Here is a 17,134-nt window from a genome sequence, read left to right as displayed (position 1 = left end):
AAAACTACTAATGTAAAATACTAATGACCAATGCAAGAGACCAACTCTACAAGAGAGGAACGTGATTTTACAAGTGATGTGCATCTGTCTCTTACCACAACGTGCATTAGTCTCTTACCACAGGCATCCCCATACATCAGGTCTTACCGATATAGCTGAACCAACTCAGGCTGTGGCCCTGCCAACACTGGAAAAGGGGGTTGAAGAAAGATAAAAAAGCATCCAAGAGCAGGTTTCACCACGAAATAATGAAGGCCTCAATGAAATATTAGAACTTTGGGGTAAAGGAAGCTTAAAGGATTATCGAGTTTAAACCCATTATTTCATACATGGGGAAACCAAAGTTAGGGTGAAAACAAGTCATTGGTCTAAAGCCACACACCCAGTTGATGGCAGAGCCAGGACCCAAACCAGATCTCTTAAGACACAGCTATCCCCACTGCATTATGTGGTTTGATCACATCAGTTCTCCAAAATTCTCTAGGAAACATAATCTGAGCAATAAACCCTAGATCCAGACCACTTCAGTAACTGGAGCACCCACAAACATCTTTATAATAACAATACCATGGGACTGATCTTATTAGCCAGCAAAAACTAATATGAACAAATAACCAGTACCCTCTGTGCTCTCAGCATTCTCTAAATTTCTCAGATGCACATAAGGAACATTAACAGAACGCCTTCCTTCAAAATAACGTCTCTGTGTCACTAAATCTCTTTCGTGAGTTAAAAACACCAATACAGGGCGCCTGGGTGGCTCAGTGGGTTAAGCTGCTGCCTTCAGCTCAGGTCATGATCTCGGGGTCCTGGGATCGAGTCCCGCATCAGGCTCTCTGCTCAGCAGGGAGCCTGCTTCCCTCTCTCTCTCTCTCTCTCTCTGCCTGCCTCTCCATCTACTTGTGATCTCTCTCTGTCAAATAAATAAATAAAATCTTAAAAAAAAAACCACCAATACAGGTTTTTAGGTGACAGTTTCCATCTGTAGACTTCTGGCAACATTCTATCAAAAGTGGACACAGACACAGAAATCCAGAGTATAATGCTACATCAGTGGTGTGCTCAGAAACCAGCTCTCCAAAAACACAAGATAAAATTTAAAATGCCCTTATTTCTAGAGCTTGCTGGCTCCTGTGATAGAAATACTCCCACCATAGCTGATTTCAAGCTGCTGGGTCTGGAACACACCACACAGGGAATTCCTGAGTATTGAACAATTGATCCTAATGTACCAGTCAAAGGCAGCTCCAAGCACCACTGGTGGTACAAGGAGACCTAGAAATAATCAAGGTCAACACATTCTTTTAGAAGAGGAAACTGAGGCTCAAAGAGAGTAAATTAAATGATTTGCCTCAAATTCACACAGTGGCTGAGTGGGTTTTAAAACACAGGATTCTACCTCAACTACCTCCATAAACTAACTTCATAAGTGTTATGTGTTAGAAATAGTCAGTGGTCTCCATATTATTGAAGAGAGAAGTATTCCTTCTTGAAAACCAGCAGCAACGATATGACGGACCCTGTCAAAGAAATGCATATCCTTGGTCTCCACCCCAGGCCTGGTGACTCAGTATCTCTTGGGCCCAGAAATCTGTGCTTCAACAAGCTCTCTGAGTGGTATAGACCAAAGAGAAAATATCTTCCTTAAGCCCATCAATATTTTTTATAAATGAGATTCCAGTACAAGTCAGAGATCATAGCCACACTTTTTCCTATCAGCATCCATAAATAGATACTTCTTCAGAAGCTTTTAACATAAAGTCCACAAACTTTCACATTTTCAAAAGTCCTTACTTTTCAAAATAGTTTAGGTTTTTCTAACAACCACAGAAAAAAGTTGAGTTATTTATCTTCAAGTCCAACTCCAACCTTTCACAGACCAAAACCTAACATATAGTTATATGTCTTAGCCCTGGCACATTCCTTTTGTTTAAATAACTACTTTTAAGTAAATATTTATTTTTCCAAGTTTTGCCTTACCTCCTTCACAAATCAAGGTAGGCAGTGGCAACAGCACCCCTCCCCTGCCCACCGTAATCCACACTGATTACTTTTTCAACTGATTACAGAGTTAGGTATTTGTGTTTCGGTTTTTCAGGCACTTCCTGGTGTTTTGATATTTGTTCCCAATCTTAAAATCCAGAACAAAGACAAATAAATACCATCCACTTTGTTTTCCTCTTTCAGTATTTTAGAGGTTGGAAAATTTACAAAATAAATATCCTCTCAACCTTCTTATGAAAGCATTGCAAAAGAGAAGAAGAAAAATTGAGTAATAGTTTCCCCAAATTTAAAAATACCCAGCTAAGGCATATTCAAGTGACAAATAGCAACACTGATATTACTTTAAAAATAATCAGATAACAATCTAAAAATACAGGTCCATGAGTCTTAATTCTTTATCCATTATTAATTTCATCTGCAGGGCGAACCTAAATATGTTTATTCTGTTTGCACAGAAATAAAAGTGTTAATAACCTAAGTGTTGGTAGATAAGAGATTAACAAAAACATTTCCGAAGAGCGTTTAATCACTACCACATTCCCCAGCAAATCCAAAACAACTTGCTGAGTATGGTTCTTGGCCTTGGTGGGAAAGAGCTTCACTGGAGGTGGAAGGAGATGTTTTCAAGGAAAGCGGTGTTTTAGTTTTATGATTCCCCAATTACCTGGTCCTGGCTGAATTTATATTTACCAAGAACTGGCCAGAAAAACTCTGCAACACGGGAGGTCATCATCCTGAAATCGACCACTTCAAAATTTTTGAGAGTCCCTTTGCTGACACTTCTCCAAAAAAGCAACTCCCTTTACGAGATTCACCACTGTTTCCGCCAGCCACGTCAGGTCTGAAGGCCCAACTAATGTTTGCTCACAGTCTTTTGGGTCCATACCTAACCTATCCGCCCTTCGGTCCCAGGTTTGCCTGCTCAGGAACCTCCCCTCCCCCAACAAAAAGTATGCAAATCCCGAGCTCCTTGAGCTTGACTTAGAACTCAAATTTAAGTCCCATTTAGCAGAGTCTTCCTCACTGAGGCACCAATACAGGGGTATACGGAGTGCAAACCTGAGTCCTGCGTGGCGGGAGCGCAGGAGACGGCGTGGGGTGGGACCCGGCGCGGGGAGCCGAGGGGCACTTACGGTTGGCACAGCTTGATTAGGTCCTGGTCAGTGGTGCCTGGTGGAAGGCCTCGAATGTACAGGTTCGTTTTACTCAACTGTTCCCCGCTGCTGTTGCTGCTGCTGTTGTTGCTGCTGCTGTTTGTGCTGGGGCTGGGAGGAGCCATGGGGTGGGGAGCTGGTGCATAGGACTGCTGGAAACAGAAAAGGCTGTTACTGGAAAAACAGAGCCAGCACGGATTCACAGGCCAGCAACACACCTCGAAAGCAAGACAAGTTTCTCGGCCTCTCTGACCCACACATGCACACACATCTTTTATCCCCGCCCTATGTACTTCTGAGAACATCACTTGCTCCCTCGCTCCCACCCTGGACCTGCATTTGCATCCATGTGTTAGCCATAAATGGGACAAAAAGAAGCTCCCAGGTGCTCCTGCCAGTGGCATATGGCTTCTGAGCTAGTCTGCTGTGATTCTCCTTAAACCTGTAAAGTAGCGTGGTACCTCCCTCCCTGTTAGAAGAACATAGTTCCTTCACTCTTGGCACCAAAGCCCTGCTCCTAGCTCACTTCAACAGCCCACATCTTTGCTTTGTCTCTACTTCCTGTTCTCTCCTTCTCTCCAGTAAAACAAAACAAAACACAGACAGACACCCTTCCTCCTATGATTGTCTTCACCGCCATTCTCCAACAGAATTCCTGACACAGAGACAGAACTCGCTCTCTAGTGAATCTATCAATGAACGGATGGATGGATGAATCTATCTTACCTCTTTCTCCCACTCCCAAATCTGCTTCTTCATGGTGAACACCCTTTGTTTGCAATACTGAGCCACCAACCTCTCACGACAGTCAAGATTTCCTTTAAATCTCAATCTAGGCAGCCTTGCCAACTGGGAGGGCATATGCTTTGCTGTGGAACCCTTCGTGTTCATCACATTGTACAACCTCCGTTGTTCACTGCAGGATAGTAACAGCATGCTGGTCCTTTACCCACCAGATTCTAGTAGCACCCATTCTCCAGTTGTGACAACCAAAAAGGTCTCTGCACCCTGCCAGGTGTCCCTGACAGGGAGAGTGGGGAATCTCCCCCAGTAAAGAACTACCATTCTAACCTGTCAAACTAGTTTATAATAAAATACAAAGATAAAATGATCCCCAGCAACTTAGAATATACAGTGTAAGGGTTTTAGAACTCTACATGCCAGAATTAGTAGATACATTACTCTTCATGATTTATTTCTTTGTCACATAGGCAAATCTTCAGAAGTTCTAAAATTGCACTATCTGGGTTTGCATCCTGCTGTGTCTCTTACCAACTGTGTGACCTTTGGATGGTGCCTTAGCCTCTCTGGGACTCAACATTCTCATTCATATGAGGAGGATAAAAATAGTATGTCACAAGTATGTGAATAGTATGTCTCAAAAAATAGTATGAGACAAAAATAGTATGTCTCAATAGTATGTCACAAGGTGTCTATGAAAACTTAATGAGCTCCTGTAACAAAATGATTCCTGGAAATTAGTGATGCACAATAAAATGCTAGCAATAATAAAAATGCAAGAATAATAATAATGGCAATATTTGTAGTTCTTATTTGTCTTGCCAGTGATATTAGTCTATAACTATCCCAGATATTCTCCAATGTAACCTACAATGTTACCCAAAGGCACAATGAACACATTTGTCAAGATTCCAGTGGGGAAATGTTTAGCCAAGTTTTGTTTTTTTTTTTTTAAGATTTTATTTATTTATTTGACAGAGATCACAAGTAGGCAGAGAGGCAGGCAGAGAGAGAGAGGTGGAGGCAGGCTCCCTGCGGGGCAGAGAGCCCGATGCGGGGCTCGATCCCAGGACCCTGGGATCATGACCTGAGCTGATGGAAGAGGCCTAACCCACTGAGCCACCCAGGTGCCCCTGTTTAGCCAAGTTTTAACCTGAAGACACATTAGCTGTTTTATCAGGAGTTGGAAGGTGCATACTTATCAAACAGCAAGTAGGTGCTTAATAAATACTTGGGCTATATTGTACATAATAAATAAGTGAGTGGACACAACACTTAGCCCACAGTGACAAGAGGCCAAGTTTTAGCAGTAGCCAGCCTTGTTTCTTGCTATAATAGTCTGTTTTACACCTTCCAGAATTATCAGATTTGTCCCAGTCCATATTTTCACCCAGCTATGACAAAACCTCTTAGACACAGTTATGTCAAATGAAACTCATTATCCCTGCTTTCTCATCTCCCAATTCCCCACCCTAGCCACCCAGCACAACGACCCCATTTCTTTTGGTTTTACGGACATTCATCAATCCCCATACTAGAACTCTCGGTATTAGCTTCATCTGTTCCTTAATTTTAGATCTCAAAATAAAGTCAGCTACCAAAATCTCTGAGAGGTTGTTAGAAGCTTCCTTGTCTCTGAATTCCCACGCCTTCCTAGGCCAGGCTCTGGCCCACCTTGCAGACCCATCAGATCTATCCTCTGAACCCTTTTTTCCTCTTGCTCTCCTCTTAGGGAGGAAAAGTGAGGAAGAGCAGAAGACAGAATGCTCACGTGCAAACGCAAACTGGTCAAGAGTGTCCTGGGCAGTTTCTTTAAGGAATGGGGAGAGGGGACAGTAGACATGAGAGGAGCAAAACCTATAGCCTCCTTCTTTAAAATAAACACTCCTCAACCATTTCTCAGGCATTACCTCTTTTGTTACCAACATTCTTAATGTGGAATTTTACAACAAATCAGAGAGGAGAATTTTCTGTCCCCACTGTTTGAATAAAATGAAATATATCTATTGCCTTTAGGAATTTAATATCTGCAAAAAACTGCATGAAGTTTCTTGGCTGGTGTGAAAAACTATTCCTCCTTGATCTAAGAATTCTGTTTCGGGGCGCCTGGGTGGCTCAGTCGATTAAGCATCCAACTCTTGATTCCTGCTCAGGTCATGATCTCAGGGTCCTGGGGTAGAGCCCGGGATGGGGCTCTGTGCTCAGCACTGGTCTACTTATCCTTCCCCTCTGCTTCCCCCACCAGCCCCCCACCACCCGCATTTGTGCACGCACTCTCTCTCTCCCAAATAAATAAATAAATTCTTTTAAAAAATTCCATTTCACTCCTTGGACGCCCCATGACACTTAAGCTCTAGCTCTTAATAAGCCCTGCACTTAGTAGGTCTTCAACAAATTCTTGCTACAGCAGCTTCCTGTCTTGCATCTCCCAATGGGACAGATGGGATTTATCTTTTATTTCCATTATGTGCTTTATTCTCTTAAATTTCCCAGGGCTTTTTAAAAGCTGTTTGTTACCACTTTCACCTCCCCTCTGCCTAAATTCTTTGAATTCCATTCTGTACTCAGGGTTCTTTTAAAATAAGGCTTTGTTTAAAGCAGCTTTTCCCACTGCACAGCTTTTAAAACTACTAGGGAGCCAAAAAAAGTCTTCAGCTCTATGTATCATAGATCTGATGGACCAGCACAGACTTTGAGTCCCTGACTGATCAAATAAGAAAGCATCCTTTACAGGCTGTTCAATGTGTGTTTACTTACTTCTCCCCTCCCCGCCCTCCCATCGTCTTTGTAAGCATTTCCATAGCCAGAAATACCATTCAGTAAATTGCATGGTGCCTAAAACAATAAATATGCCCTCCAAAGTGCCCCACGTATTCACCAGGATAAAATAAATAAATTAACAAAACAGTCAAAAGCAAATCAAAGTTGTGATGACCATAGAGAACTTGTATGCATGGGAGTGAGGTATGTGATTTATAAATAGAGATAGTACCACCAGGCTGTTTCAGAGAAATGATGTATTCCAAAAGCCCTTTGAAAAAAATGCACAATCAAACGTGATTTTCTCTGTCATATCCCTGTTTGTGAGTTCTAGAAGTTCTGCAGAAAGAGGTAGATTTTCTAGCATTACTGAGCCAATCAACCCACAGATTTTAACACCCAGTGCCCATCTCTCCCTAATCCTTAATATTTCATTTACCCTTTGATGATATACTGAATGATTCAGGTAGCAGTCTGCATTGTAAATCATTCTTTGGTGTTAAGAATTATAAATTCCCTCCTCTTCACCCACTTTCCAAATACACATCCTTTAATCAACAAAACATTGGCAGAAGGTTCCCGGAATGTCTGACAAATGCAAAGGCCTAAATGAATTAATTTGTGAAAAGCAAAAAGCAATGTTGTATGCTCTGGTGCCAAAGACGAATGACCAAACTACAGCATCTCAAAAAAAAAAAGGCAATAATCTTTAGAGGTTAATGGGTCACAGCAACCACTTTCCTAATTAAAAGCGGCTCTGATACCTTTCTCAATTCTTTTGTCTTCAGATGGAGTTGGGATTTTATCATTGATTAGCTTTTAAATCATTTTGAGGCACTAAAGAAGAAATTCGAAAATGTTAGTAACCAAAAGAATTTATTTTCCCTCAGATAAAACTGACTTTGCTATATTGCTCAAAGTCACACTTTATAAATCCTATTTAGGAGCAGTGAGGACTTACAGTGGGGGTTACCCAGCACCGTAATGCTGCGTTGTAGCAGGACCCGGAGCTGTTACGAATTTGCAGTGTCAGCTTGAATACAACCAGTCCAAACGGCACATTTTCAGAAGAGGGCCTTCAGATGGCACTCGATGGAAGGAGGGAGATCGGATTTCTCTCTCGAACCTGCACATGCTTGGCAAGGACACAGATTTCCCTCAGATGTTTATTCACAGCAGCATGGTTGGGAGGGTCTGTTAGGTGTCAGGGGCGGGGGCTGAAAGCCCTCTGAACCACACGTTGGAGCCGCCACATCAGTGGATCAGGGCCAGTGTCCTCTTTGGGAAATTAAATAAAATGCCTTGACATCCATTTTGGAAGATAACGATTCTAATAATTACAGGTAGCATTTGCAGTGTGCTTCCTAAGCATTTTATGTAACAGCCCAATGAGGCAAATAAAACGCTTCTCATTCACAAATGGGAAAATGCAAGTACAAAATGGGCAGATGATCTTCTCAAGGTCACGCAGCTGGAGCCCCAATTTGAACTTAGGAAGTTTGACTCCAGAAGCCACACAGTCCCCACCTCCATACTCTAGAACTTCATGTATTAATGACATGGGCACCAATAAACCCAGTGGCTTTTTGATCGTGAACTTGGGAGGATGACACTGACAGAGGCTCTGGTACATCCAAGTACAAAGTGGAGACAAAGAAGGAGGAGGATAAATAGCACACAGTCAAAATGGAAGTGAATAAGCCTTTTCCTCGCTCAGAATTTACATGAAATCCATTTTAAAATTTAATTTCACAGGGGAAGTGACCATCACAAGCAAGCATGTTATGAGTTTTTCAAATAATGTCAAGCAAGTGGGTTCATTCGTCAGGATTCATGGTGTGTTATTTGATAACAGGAAAATGAACTGGCTTGTAGATCATCCTAAACAGCTGATTCATTTAGTGTGCTTTGTTAATATGCCTCATTTTTCAAGTTTGAAAAGTGAATCAACCGGGTCCTCCTACATTCTTACAAAATGTGTGATTTGTGTGTGTAGGTCTGGAGGGAGGTTCGTTGTGTTTTTCAACCCCTACGTATTTTAGAGGTAAACTGGACATGAAGAATATGAGTTGTAGTTTTGTTTGTTTTCCCCCTTTTTTGTTTTTTAACAGAAAGCATTTTATATATCCAAATAAATGCTGCTCACATATCAATAGGGTAAAGCAAATCATTAAAAATCATCTTTCATACAATGTCAAACATATTAGATGAAAAAAAGGCAGGGCTATAATACACACACACACTATCTAGTTCATTTGAAACCAGAGTTCTCAAACTTGTCACTATTGACATTTTGGACAAGATAATTCCTTGTTGGAGGGGGCTGCCCTGTGCATTATAGGATATTTAACAGAACCCCTGTCCTTTACTACTAAATGACAGGTGCACTACCGTCCCCCCAAGTTGTGGTCACCAAAAATGTTTCCAGATATTGTCAAATGCCCCATCGGGGGGTAAAAGTGCTCAGTGGCCTACAACCCACTTCACTGAAAAACCCCTTCACCCACCGAAGTTCAACTTCCTACCCCAAGTATATACGGTGTTCGACTCTCCATGCCTCTACCCTCTGGAACTCAGACGCTGGTATGCCAGATATCATCTGCAGCAGAACAGGTCTGAAACATACTTCTTCCTCTTATTGAAAACATAACTCTTTCACAAAGAGAATTTTAAATATTTTTTGCATGCAATTCCCCTTGGCTGGGAATCACAGGGCCTCGATGCCAAACTGCAGTCAATTCTATTCCCAGCATCTGGTTGCTGGCAGGATCCTGAAGCAGTTGGTCTGGTGGTTTTTCGGAGTAGCCTTGGACTCCATCACACAGCAGTCTGTTTTGCTGATGGTCTCCCCAATTTGTTTTTATTCATCTCCAGTGCAATAGAATTTGTACTCTTTTATCCACTCAAGGGTAAAGCCCTGGATAAAGTCTCCCATGGGACTGACATGCCAAGTCTTTTACTGTCCAAAAATGAATACAAACCACATTCCTGTCTTAAATCATACATTATTTAGCCTGTACGTACACATGCAATCCATTGCTCGGTGGATCACACTGCTGCAAGCTATTGAGTTCCTCTCCCCGACAGTGTAATTTCCACATACCCTTGCTTCTGCAGCCCTCTCCTCTACTGTGAACACAACACGAGCAAGTAGACATGCCAAGAACTGTCGCAGTCACTGGGTTGCCTATAATAATCTCAAACGAGGGTGCGTACGAATTTTGTCCACGTGTGCAAGAATAAATGCAGCTAAATGAATATCTGAGGCAAGACGTGCGATTTGAGCCATGGTCGCATGAACCACATATATGATAGCTTTGCAATTTCATGCTAGGCAATTGCCCGACCATTACATAGAATATGACTATATAAAACAATTGTTTCAATTACACATTTTAGACCAGAGTTTGGTGAAAACCTGCCCCACTCCTCTTTTCCTACCCACAGATCAGATACGGAAATGAGCAATAAAGGACAAGACTCCTCACAAAAGGCAATCACTTGCACATTCTCCGTCAAGGGGTCTTAGTAATAGCCACTGTCAACAGTGGTAACCTTCTGTTTAAGAGCTCCACATTGCCCTCCGGGAATCCTGCTCTACCACTAACTAGGCACTTAAACCTCTAGTCATGACAAGAATAGGAATCGTGATGATCTCACCTCGTAAGACTGCCATGAGGCTTTAATATATAAATTACATATTAAGTATTTAGCACAGTGCCTGGCACAGAGTCAATACTCAATAAATACTTATTGATCTTACTATTTTCAACAGCATCATCATGACACAGATCCTTAAAAGAAACACTACTCTCTCAATCCCAGTTAGAGTAATGTATCTTGAAGGAGTTGCTGCAAGAGTCAATGGTTTATTTTTTTAAGCAAAGGAGACACTGTTCTTGAGATGAAACTATGTCACTAGAACTGTGGTTTGTCATTTTCATCAAGAATCAAAAAGTAGTAACTGAGTACTGATGAAACAATCACTGTGGATTGAATGACTAATTAGTTTCAAGGTATTTACAAATCACTACTGAGGTTTTATTAAAATTCTGTGAGGATGAGATTCACTTTTGCAGTAAATATTAGTTTTTAAAAACCTCAGCAGATTGCATAATCACACGTTGCTCTGTGCTATTTACAAGTAGGATTAATCTAAAGTCATTGAATTCTATTCAGAGGTTTGGATATTAAATGACATTTTAAAATTCATGGTACTTGGAAATGCAAGTAAACTAGTTATTGTTCATTTCAAGTACCTATAAACCAATTTCATTAACAAATTTACAAGCTAGAGAAGAGTGCCTGCCATCAATGATGCCAATGGCCTTTATAAAGATTGCTTAGTCCTCCAAATGCCAATGACATCTGGCCTTTGTTCCCATCCATCTTGTAATTTGGCCAACTCTTGATCTCTTTAAGGAAAAATAAGCAAAATTAAAATACATTTCAAAATTTGAGGAACTTAAGGCATTCGTTTAAAGTTCAAGTCTACACTTAGAAAATAACCCCAACAGCTCATGATTCCAACAGTAAAAAGGACTAATTCCTCATCCAAAGGAAAAAGAAAAAAAGCCATGATTGGCACCCAAGGTAGAGATTACAATGTCATCTATGCTGTGAACAGTAATTGTTAGAATTCCCCAGAAATATCAAAAGTGACCATAATCCCGGGATGGGACCTCTGTTCTCTTTCTCCCGGGTATATCTCAGAGATCACTTCAAATACTTGCTTTTGTAGTGGGCTAGAATCACAGGGAAAAGACTGAAAACCCAGAACCAGTCATCATAACTTCTTGTGGAGATCTCTCCACAAGATCTCTGGGAGAGCCAATGGTCAGCATCTCAATTCCAAATGTGATCAGAGATAAAGAGGAGATCTTGCAAAGAGCCAAAGAATTACACTTGAGTCACATTCTTATACCTTATAAGGTATGTTTATTTAATTATTTAATAAATTAATATATTTTATTATTTAATTTAAGTTTAGTTTTTTCCCCATAATCTCATTTTGAGTTTAGTTTAGGTTTTTCCCCATAATCTCATTTTGAGTTGATTCCTGTTTTTTTTTGTAATATTCTATGTTATGTAATATTCTATGTTTCCTAATCCAACAATCTGTTTCCCGAAAACTACAATCAGTAATATTGTCAACAGTTATTGCCCTAGCTTTGTGATGTATGCTACCCTAAACAGAATGAAGACCAGCAGATGCAGCTTACAGGACACCACTGTAAGATGGTAAGATGTGTTGCCCTAGCACTTTATTGAGACAAAATGAACACTTGGAAAGTTTTCTTCTTCAGCCATAAAAACAGATATAATGAGCCATTTCCACTCAGTTGACTAATTTCCATGTTAACCAAAACTATTACTGACTTGGTTACTAGTAGCTAATGGGCGATAAAAATGAAGCATTTTTTTCTCAAACCATGTGTAACAAAAATTACAACCAATAATGGAAGGTCAATCGGAACACCAAATGGTATTATGACTTTTTTGGTGACTCTGTCCAATTAGACCAGAATTTGCTTTTTGCTTTTTCTGAAAGTAAATCTATGTTGACTTAGAAGCAATGTGATAATAGCATAAACAAGTGCAGTAAAATCTTATTCCTTTTTTTTTTTAAGATTTTATTTATTTATTTGACAGAGAGAAAGAGATCACAAGTAGGCTGAGAGGCGGGGGGGGGGGGAAGCAGGCTCCCTGCTGAGTAGAGAGCCCAATGCGCAGCTCGATCTCAGGACCCTGAGATCATGACGTGAGCCGAAGGCAGAGAGGCTTAACCCACTGAGCCACCCAGGTACCCCAAAATCTGATTTCTTTATTGAGGCTTTCATTCCAGGTACATAATGTCTCTCTAACCCCTATCTAACCCTGTTTTGCTCTACTTCCAATGCTCGTGCAGATCTCCTGCATTTATACCTTATTTTGTCTTCCTCCCTTCACTTGGAATGCCTGGGCTGCATTCTTTTGCCTTTCTCCAAGGTGACTCTAAAGTGTGTCCTACAAACTTTTGAGAACAAAAGAGAGAGACATTGATAATTATATCAGGACACAAGGTATAAATAGAGACTGTCCAAAGAAACTTGGAACATATGACCATCCTATGATTATTTTCTATTTACCTGAATCTCACACATTCCTCTAGAGTCACCTCCTCAAGTTTCACTCCATATCATAGCATTATCCTTTTATTACTTTAAGCCTATTTCATTTATGCCTCTTTTTTAGTTTCTAGTAATTAAATATCCACAAAAGGTTATAAAATAATTAACAACAATAGCATGACCAATGTTCATTGAACATACACTTAAAAAAAAAAAAAAAAAAGAGCAGGGGCGCCTGGGTGGCTCGGTGGGTTGAACCTCTCTGCCTTCAGCTCACGTCATGATCTCAGGGTCCTGGGATCAAGCCGCGCATTGGGCTCTCTACTCAGCAGGGAGCATGCTTCCCCCCCCCCTCCCTGCCTCTCAGCCTACTTGTGATCTCTTTCTCTCTGTCAAATAAATAAATAAAATCTTAAAAAAAAAAAAAAAGAGCATACACTATATGCCAGGCATTGTTCTAAGAATTTCATATTGATTTATTTGGATGATCTCAGAACTTTTGGAAGTAGCTATTATTACCACCCCGATAACAAAGATGAGAATACAGAGATTCGAGGAATTTAAATGACTCTTCGGGACGCCTGGGTGGCTCAGTTGGTTGGACGACTGCCTTCAGCTCAGGTCATGATCCCGGAGTCCCGGGATCGAGTCCCACATCGGGCTCCCAGCTCCATGGGGAGTCTGCTTCTCCCTCTGACCTTCTCCTCGCTCATGCTCTCTCTCACTCTCTCTCTCTCAAATAAATAAATAAAATCTTTAAAAATAAATAAATAAATAAATAAATAAATAAATAAATGACTCTTCAAGGTTGTTCAGCTACTCTGTGGCAAATTCAGAACCCAAAGTGAGGCAGTCTCCACTCCAGTTTATTCCAGATTGACTCTAAGTATGTGCAGTCCAAGATGGCACCCACTACTTACAAGTAGCTATTTAAGTTTAAATATAATTGATGTTAATTAATTAAAATTAAAAAGTTCAGTTCCTCAGTCACACTAGCCATGTTACAAATTTTCAAAAACACATGACTACTAACCTCTATATTGGACAGGAAGACAAAGAACATCTACACCATCACATAGCATTCTACTGAATAGAACTGACGTAGACCATTCCTACAGATACAAGGCAGCATCACCCCAGACTATACCACACAACTGCAGGGCTTAAATGTGCTGATCTAAATAATGGTCATGATCTCTATGCATGTATTTTGCGTGTATTAATTGCAATTAATTGCATAGGGTTTTGTTAAGTGCAACTAATCTCCTTTCAGTACAGACTATATTTAAATTTTTTCTCCTTCAGGAGTGGGTCTATTTTGGCATATAAAATCTCTCTTTCAACTGATACCTCACTTAGCCTAAAGTGGAAATTATTAAAAGCAAACTCCATAAAGTAAAATAAAATCTGTGAGAAGCACAGGATGTATTTTACTTGTTTTTAATCAAAACCAAAGTTTCGTCTGTATTTTAAAATTTCTTAATACCAAGAAAGAAGAGCAACAGAGACAAACTGTTGCTACAGAATAGATGTCTCTGTCTTTGCCAGTCAAGCTTCTGGCCTGGGAGGAAGCTCTACATTTTCGTACATCATCTCCTTTTCCCAAAAAAGATCACCCTTACTTCCCACGTATTACAGGCTATTCTACCAATCTTATTTCCCTCTAAACTGAACCAAGGCAAAAAAGGAGAAGTGTTCTTACAGTGAACTACAGAGGCAATTTAGCAAATTCATAAACAATAACCTATATTCCATGACATAAAATAGTTATGTTGTTTTATTAGCCAATTCATTCATATTTTATTGATGTAGCAAAATTAAATGCAAACAGAACCTATGCTTCAAAAGTCCTAAATCTAAGAGATTTGGACTATAAAACACAATAATTTCCTCAAGAAGACAATGTTGGAACACAGATCAAAATGCAACAGCAATTAATACATGCAAAATAATTGCTTCATTATAAAAACTGGAAGGAGCACTTGCACAGATAATTTTCTGTGTATATATTTTCAACATTCATTGTATTTTGGGCCATGAGATGATAATTATGAGAATAAATTAATGCTCAAGTTCAACAAAAAGTGATCTGATAATAAAATGAATATTAGGCATTTTATATTATTAACTTATTTATTAAAATTTTTAAATCAGAAATTTACATTAATACCTTCAAACTTTTATTTCTCCTATTTGTAAACCTATATGAAGTCTCCTGTTCTCAGTATATTTTAAGTCAGTCTGCCTTGTACCTTAAAAAATGTTCAAAATAGTATGGACACATCCAATTTCTAGTGCATCTTCTTTGTTGTAGGATTACTGGAGGTGCTTTTTGCCCAGTGATATTCTCCATAATCAAGACAACAAACTAGAAAAGACAGTATTGCTTTTCTTTCTCCAAATTACTTTTGTTCTTTTTAAATAAATGATGCTTCAGAGACTGGCAAATTGGTAAACTCTCCAAAAACTCAAGAAGAAGGAAATATTATTATTATTATTGCATAGTGACTAAGAACATAAATGCCGAAGCTACACCACCCACATTCAAATTCTGCTTTACCACTTACTGTCTGTATGGCCTTGGGCAAATTACCTGAATTCTTCTGCCTCAGTCTCCTCATCTGTGAAACTAGGCATAATAACTACCTCCAAAGATTGTTAGACATTTCAAATGAATAATTATGTGTAGAGCCACCGAGAATAAAGCTGGGAACACAATAAGACCTCTATGAGAGCTTGCTATTATTATTACATAAATCTTAAAGCTTTTTACAATACCCACTGTTATCATGAACAATAGTGTTCTTTTGAGAGAGGAATATTGGTTGGTCTATTGAATGATCTAGCAAACTCTGGTTTGTCGAGTGTAAAATCTTACAATCCAAAGTTCACTGATGCTTGTCAAACTGAAATTCTCTAGATTAGAATTAAGAAATGTCACTCTTTGATGAGACTTTAGGCTCAATTAGTACTATTTTAGTTAGTGATACTGATTACCTTCAGATAAACTGATGAGAAGACTGTTAGAAGAATTTTTTTAAAGATAAATAAAAACTTTCACAAGGGAAGCATTCTTAGAATACACAAGTTCTAGGAAAATATCTACAAATTGTGAAACTACTCATTAAAATAAGATATATCTCATTGCCAATGGAAAAGCTTAGATCAGTTAAATAACACACTAACTACTAAATGTCCATGCACTTAACTGAAAGGACTTTTATATACAGAAAATAAGCTATACTAATTTCATAGCTTCTAACTCCAAAATAATTATGTTTTTAAAAATCATTGCCCTAAAAGGATATTTTATAAGTAAACAATTATTTAAACTGTTTATTTCAGTTTAATTGTCTCTCTAATTTCTAGTACATTGTATATGTGCCCTAGGGTAACTATAACAAATAGTCTCTAGTATAAAATTGGGATAGCCGTACTTTTATACATTCCAAAGTGCTTACAACACATCTCCAATATTCCAGAAAATTATTTTATTTCATTTTGTTTCAGTTTGGAGAATTATATGTATACTTCAGCAAACAGAAATAACAGCCTTTTCAAAGGTGTAATTACTAAAAGAGTTTTCCAAGAGTGACCATCCCTTTGCCTCCTCAAGAGAAGCCTCAGAGTTTGCTCTATTCAGCAGAAGCCAAATTGGCTGGATTGGAGAATCAAAACAGAAAACCAATTCAGAATTACTGCTACTATTCCAGTTCTGTGAGGAAAAAACAAAAACAAAAGTTCCAATATATAATGCTGCTGATTTCTGAAATGTAAATACTCTTATAGGGTGGGTTTTAACCTACTAAGAGTTGAAACCTGGCTCATAGAATTTCTGAGAATTTAGTGACCAGCTCTCACATGCAGTTCCATCCACCTCCAGCATCCCATTACATTGAAAAACGGGTGTGACCATAGTTGAAATGCTATTTAATGGCCCAGCATCTTAGGAGACATAAACAAAGGAAAGAGTTTATATGCCTGAATAGGAAGGAAGGTAGGAATACCTAGGAAAACAGAAAACAGAATATGAATTTCTTGGTGTCTCTGTCTCAGTTGCTATGTCCAGAGGACACCATGAGAGAATGTGGAATGTGCAGACTGATTTAGGAAATCGTCATGATCTCATGGAGGAACAGTACAGAAAACAGAAGTTCCTGAAGAAAGATGGGACTCAAAGAGAACCATTGCATTCATTAGCCGACAGAGAACTTCTTAAAAAGAAAGTAACTTTATGTTGTCATTCCTTGAGGTACAAACACTCAAGGTCTACTTTAAAATTAAACTCTTTGAGGGCAGAACATTAACACCACTGATTTGCTCACTCTTAAGTAGAATCAAAACAGAGACAACCAAACATAAGAA

The 17,134-nt window shown here is 39.3% G+C and overlaps 1 protein-coding gene across 9 annotated transcripts in view; it reads right to left on the bottom strand.

Annotated features, from left to right (window-relative positions):
* RBMS3 (RNA binding motif single stranded interacting protein 3) overlaps nt 1–17,134 on the bottom strand; it is a 1,359,637-nt gene that overhangs the window by 557,634 nt on the left and 784,869 nt on the right. For 7 of the 9 annotated variants that reach the window (XM_047738838.1, XM_047738869.1, XM_047738857.1 and 4 more), the window contains one exon: nt 3,138–3,310. In XM_047738838.1, the coding sequence (XP_047594794.1) occupies nt 3,138–3,310 (173 nt within the window). The remainder of the gene's footprint in view (nt 1–3,137; nt 3,311–17,134) is intronic. The other 2 variants (XM_047738849.1, XM_047738893.1) reach the window with 1 other exon arrangement.

This window comes from Lutra lutra, chromosome 1, assembly GCF_902655055.1.
Source record: "Lutra lutra chromosome 1, mLutLut1.2, whole genome shotgun sequence".
Classification (NCBI taxonomy): Eukaryota; Metazoa; Chordata; class Mammalia; order Carnivora; family Mustelidae; genus Lutra; species Lutra lutra.
The sequence above is the reverse complement of the archived record's forward strand: the minus strand, read 5'-3'. Positions and strand labels throughout refer to the sequence as shown.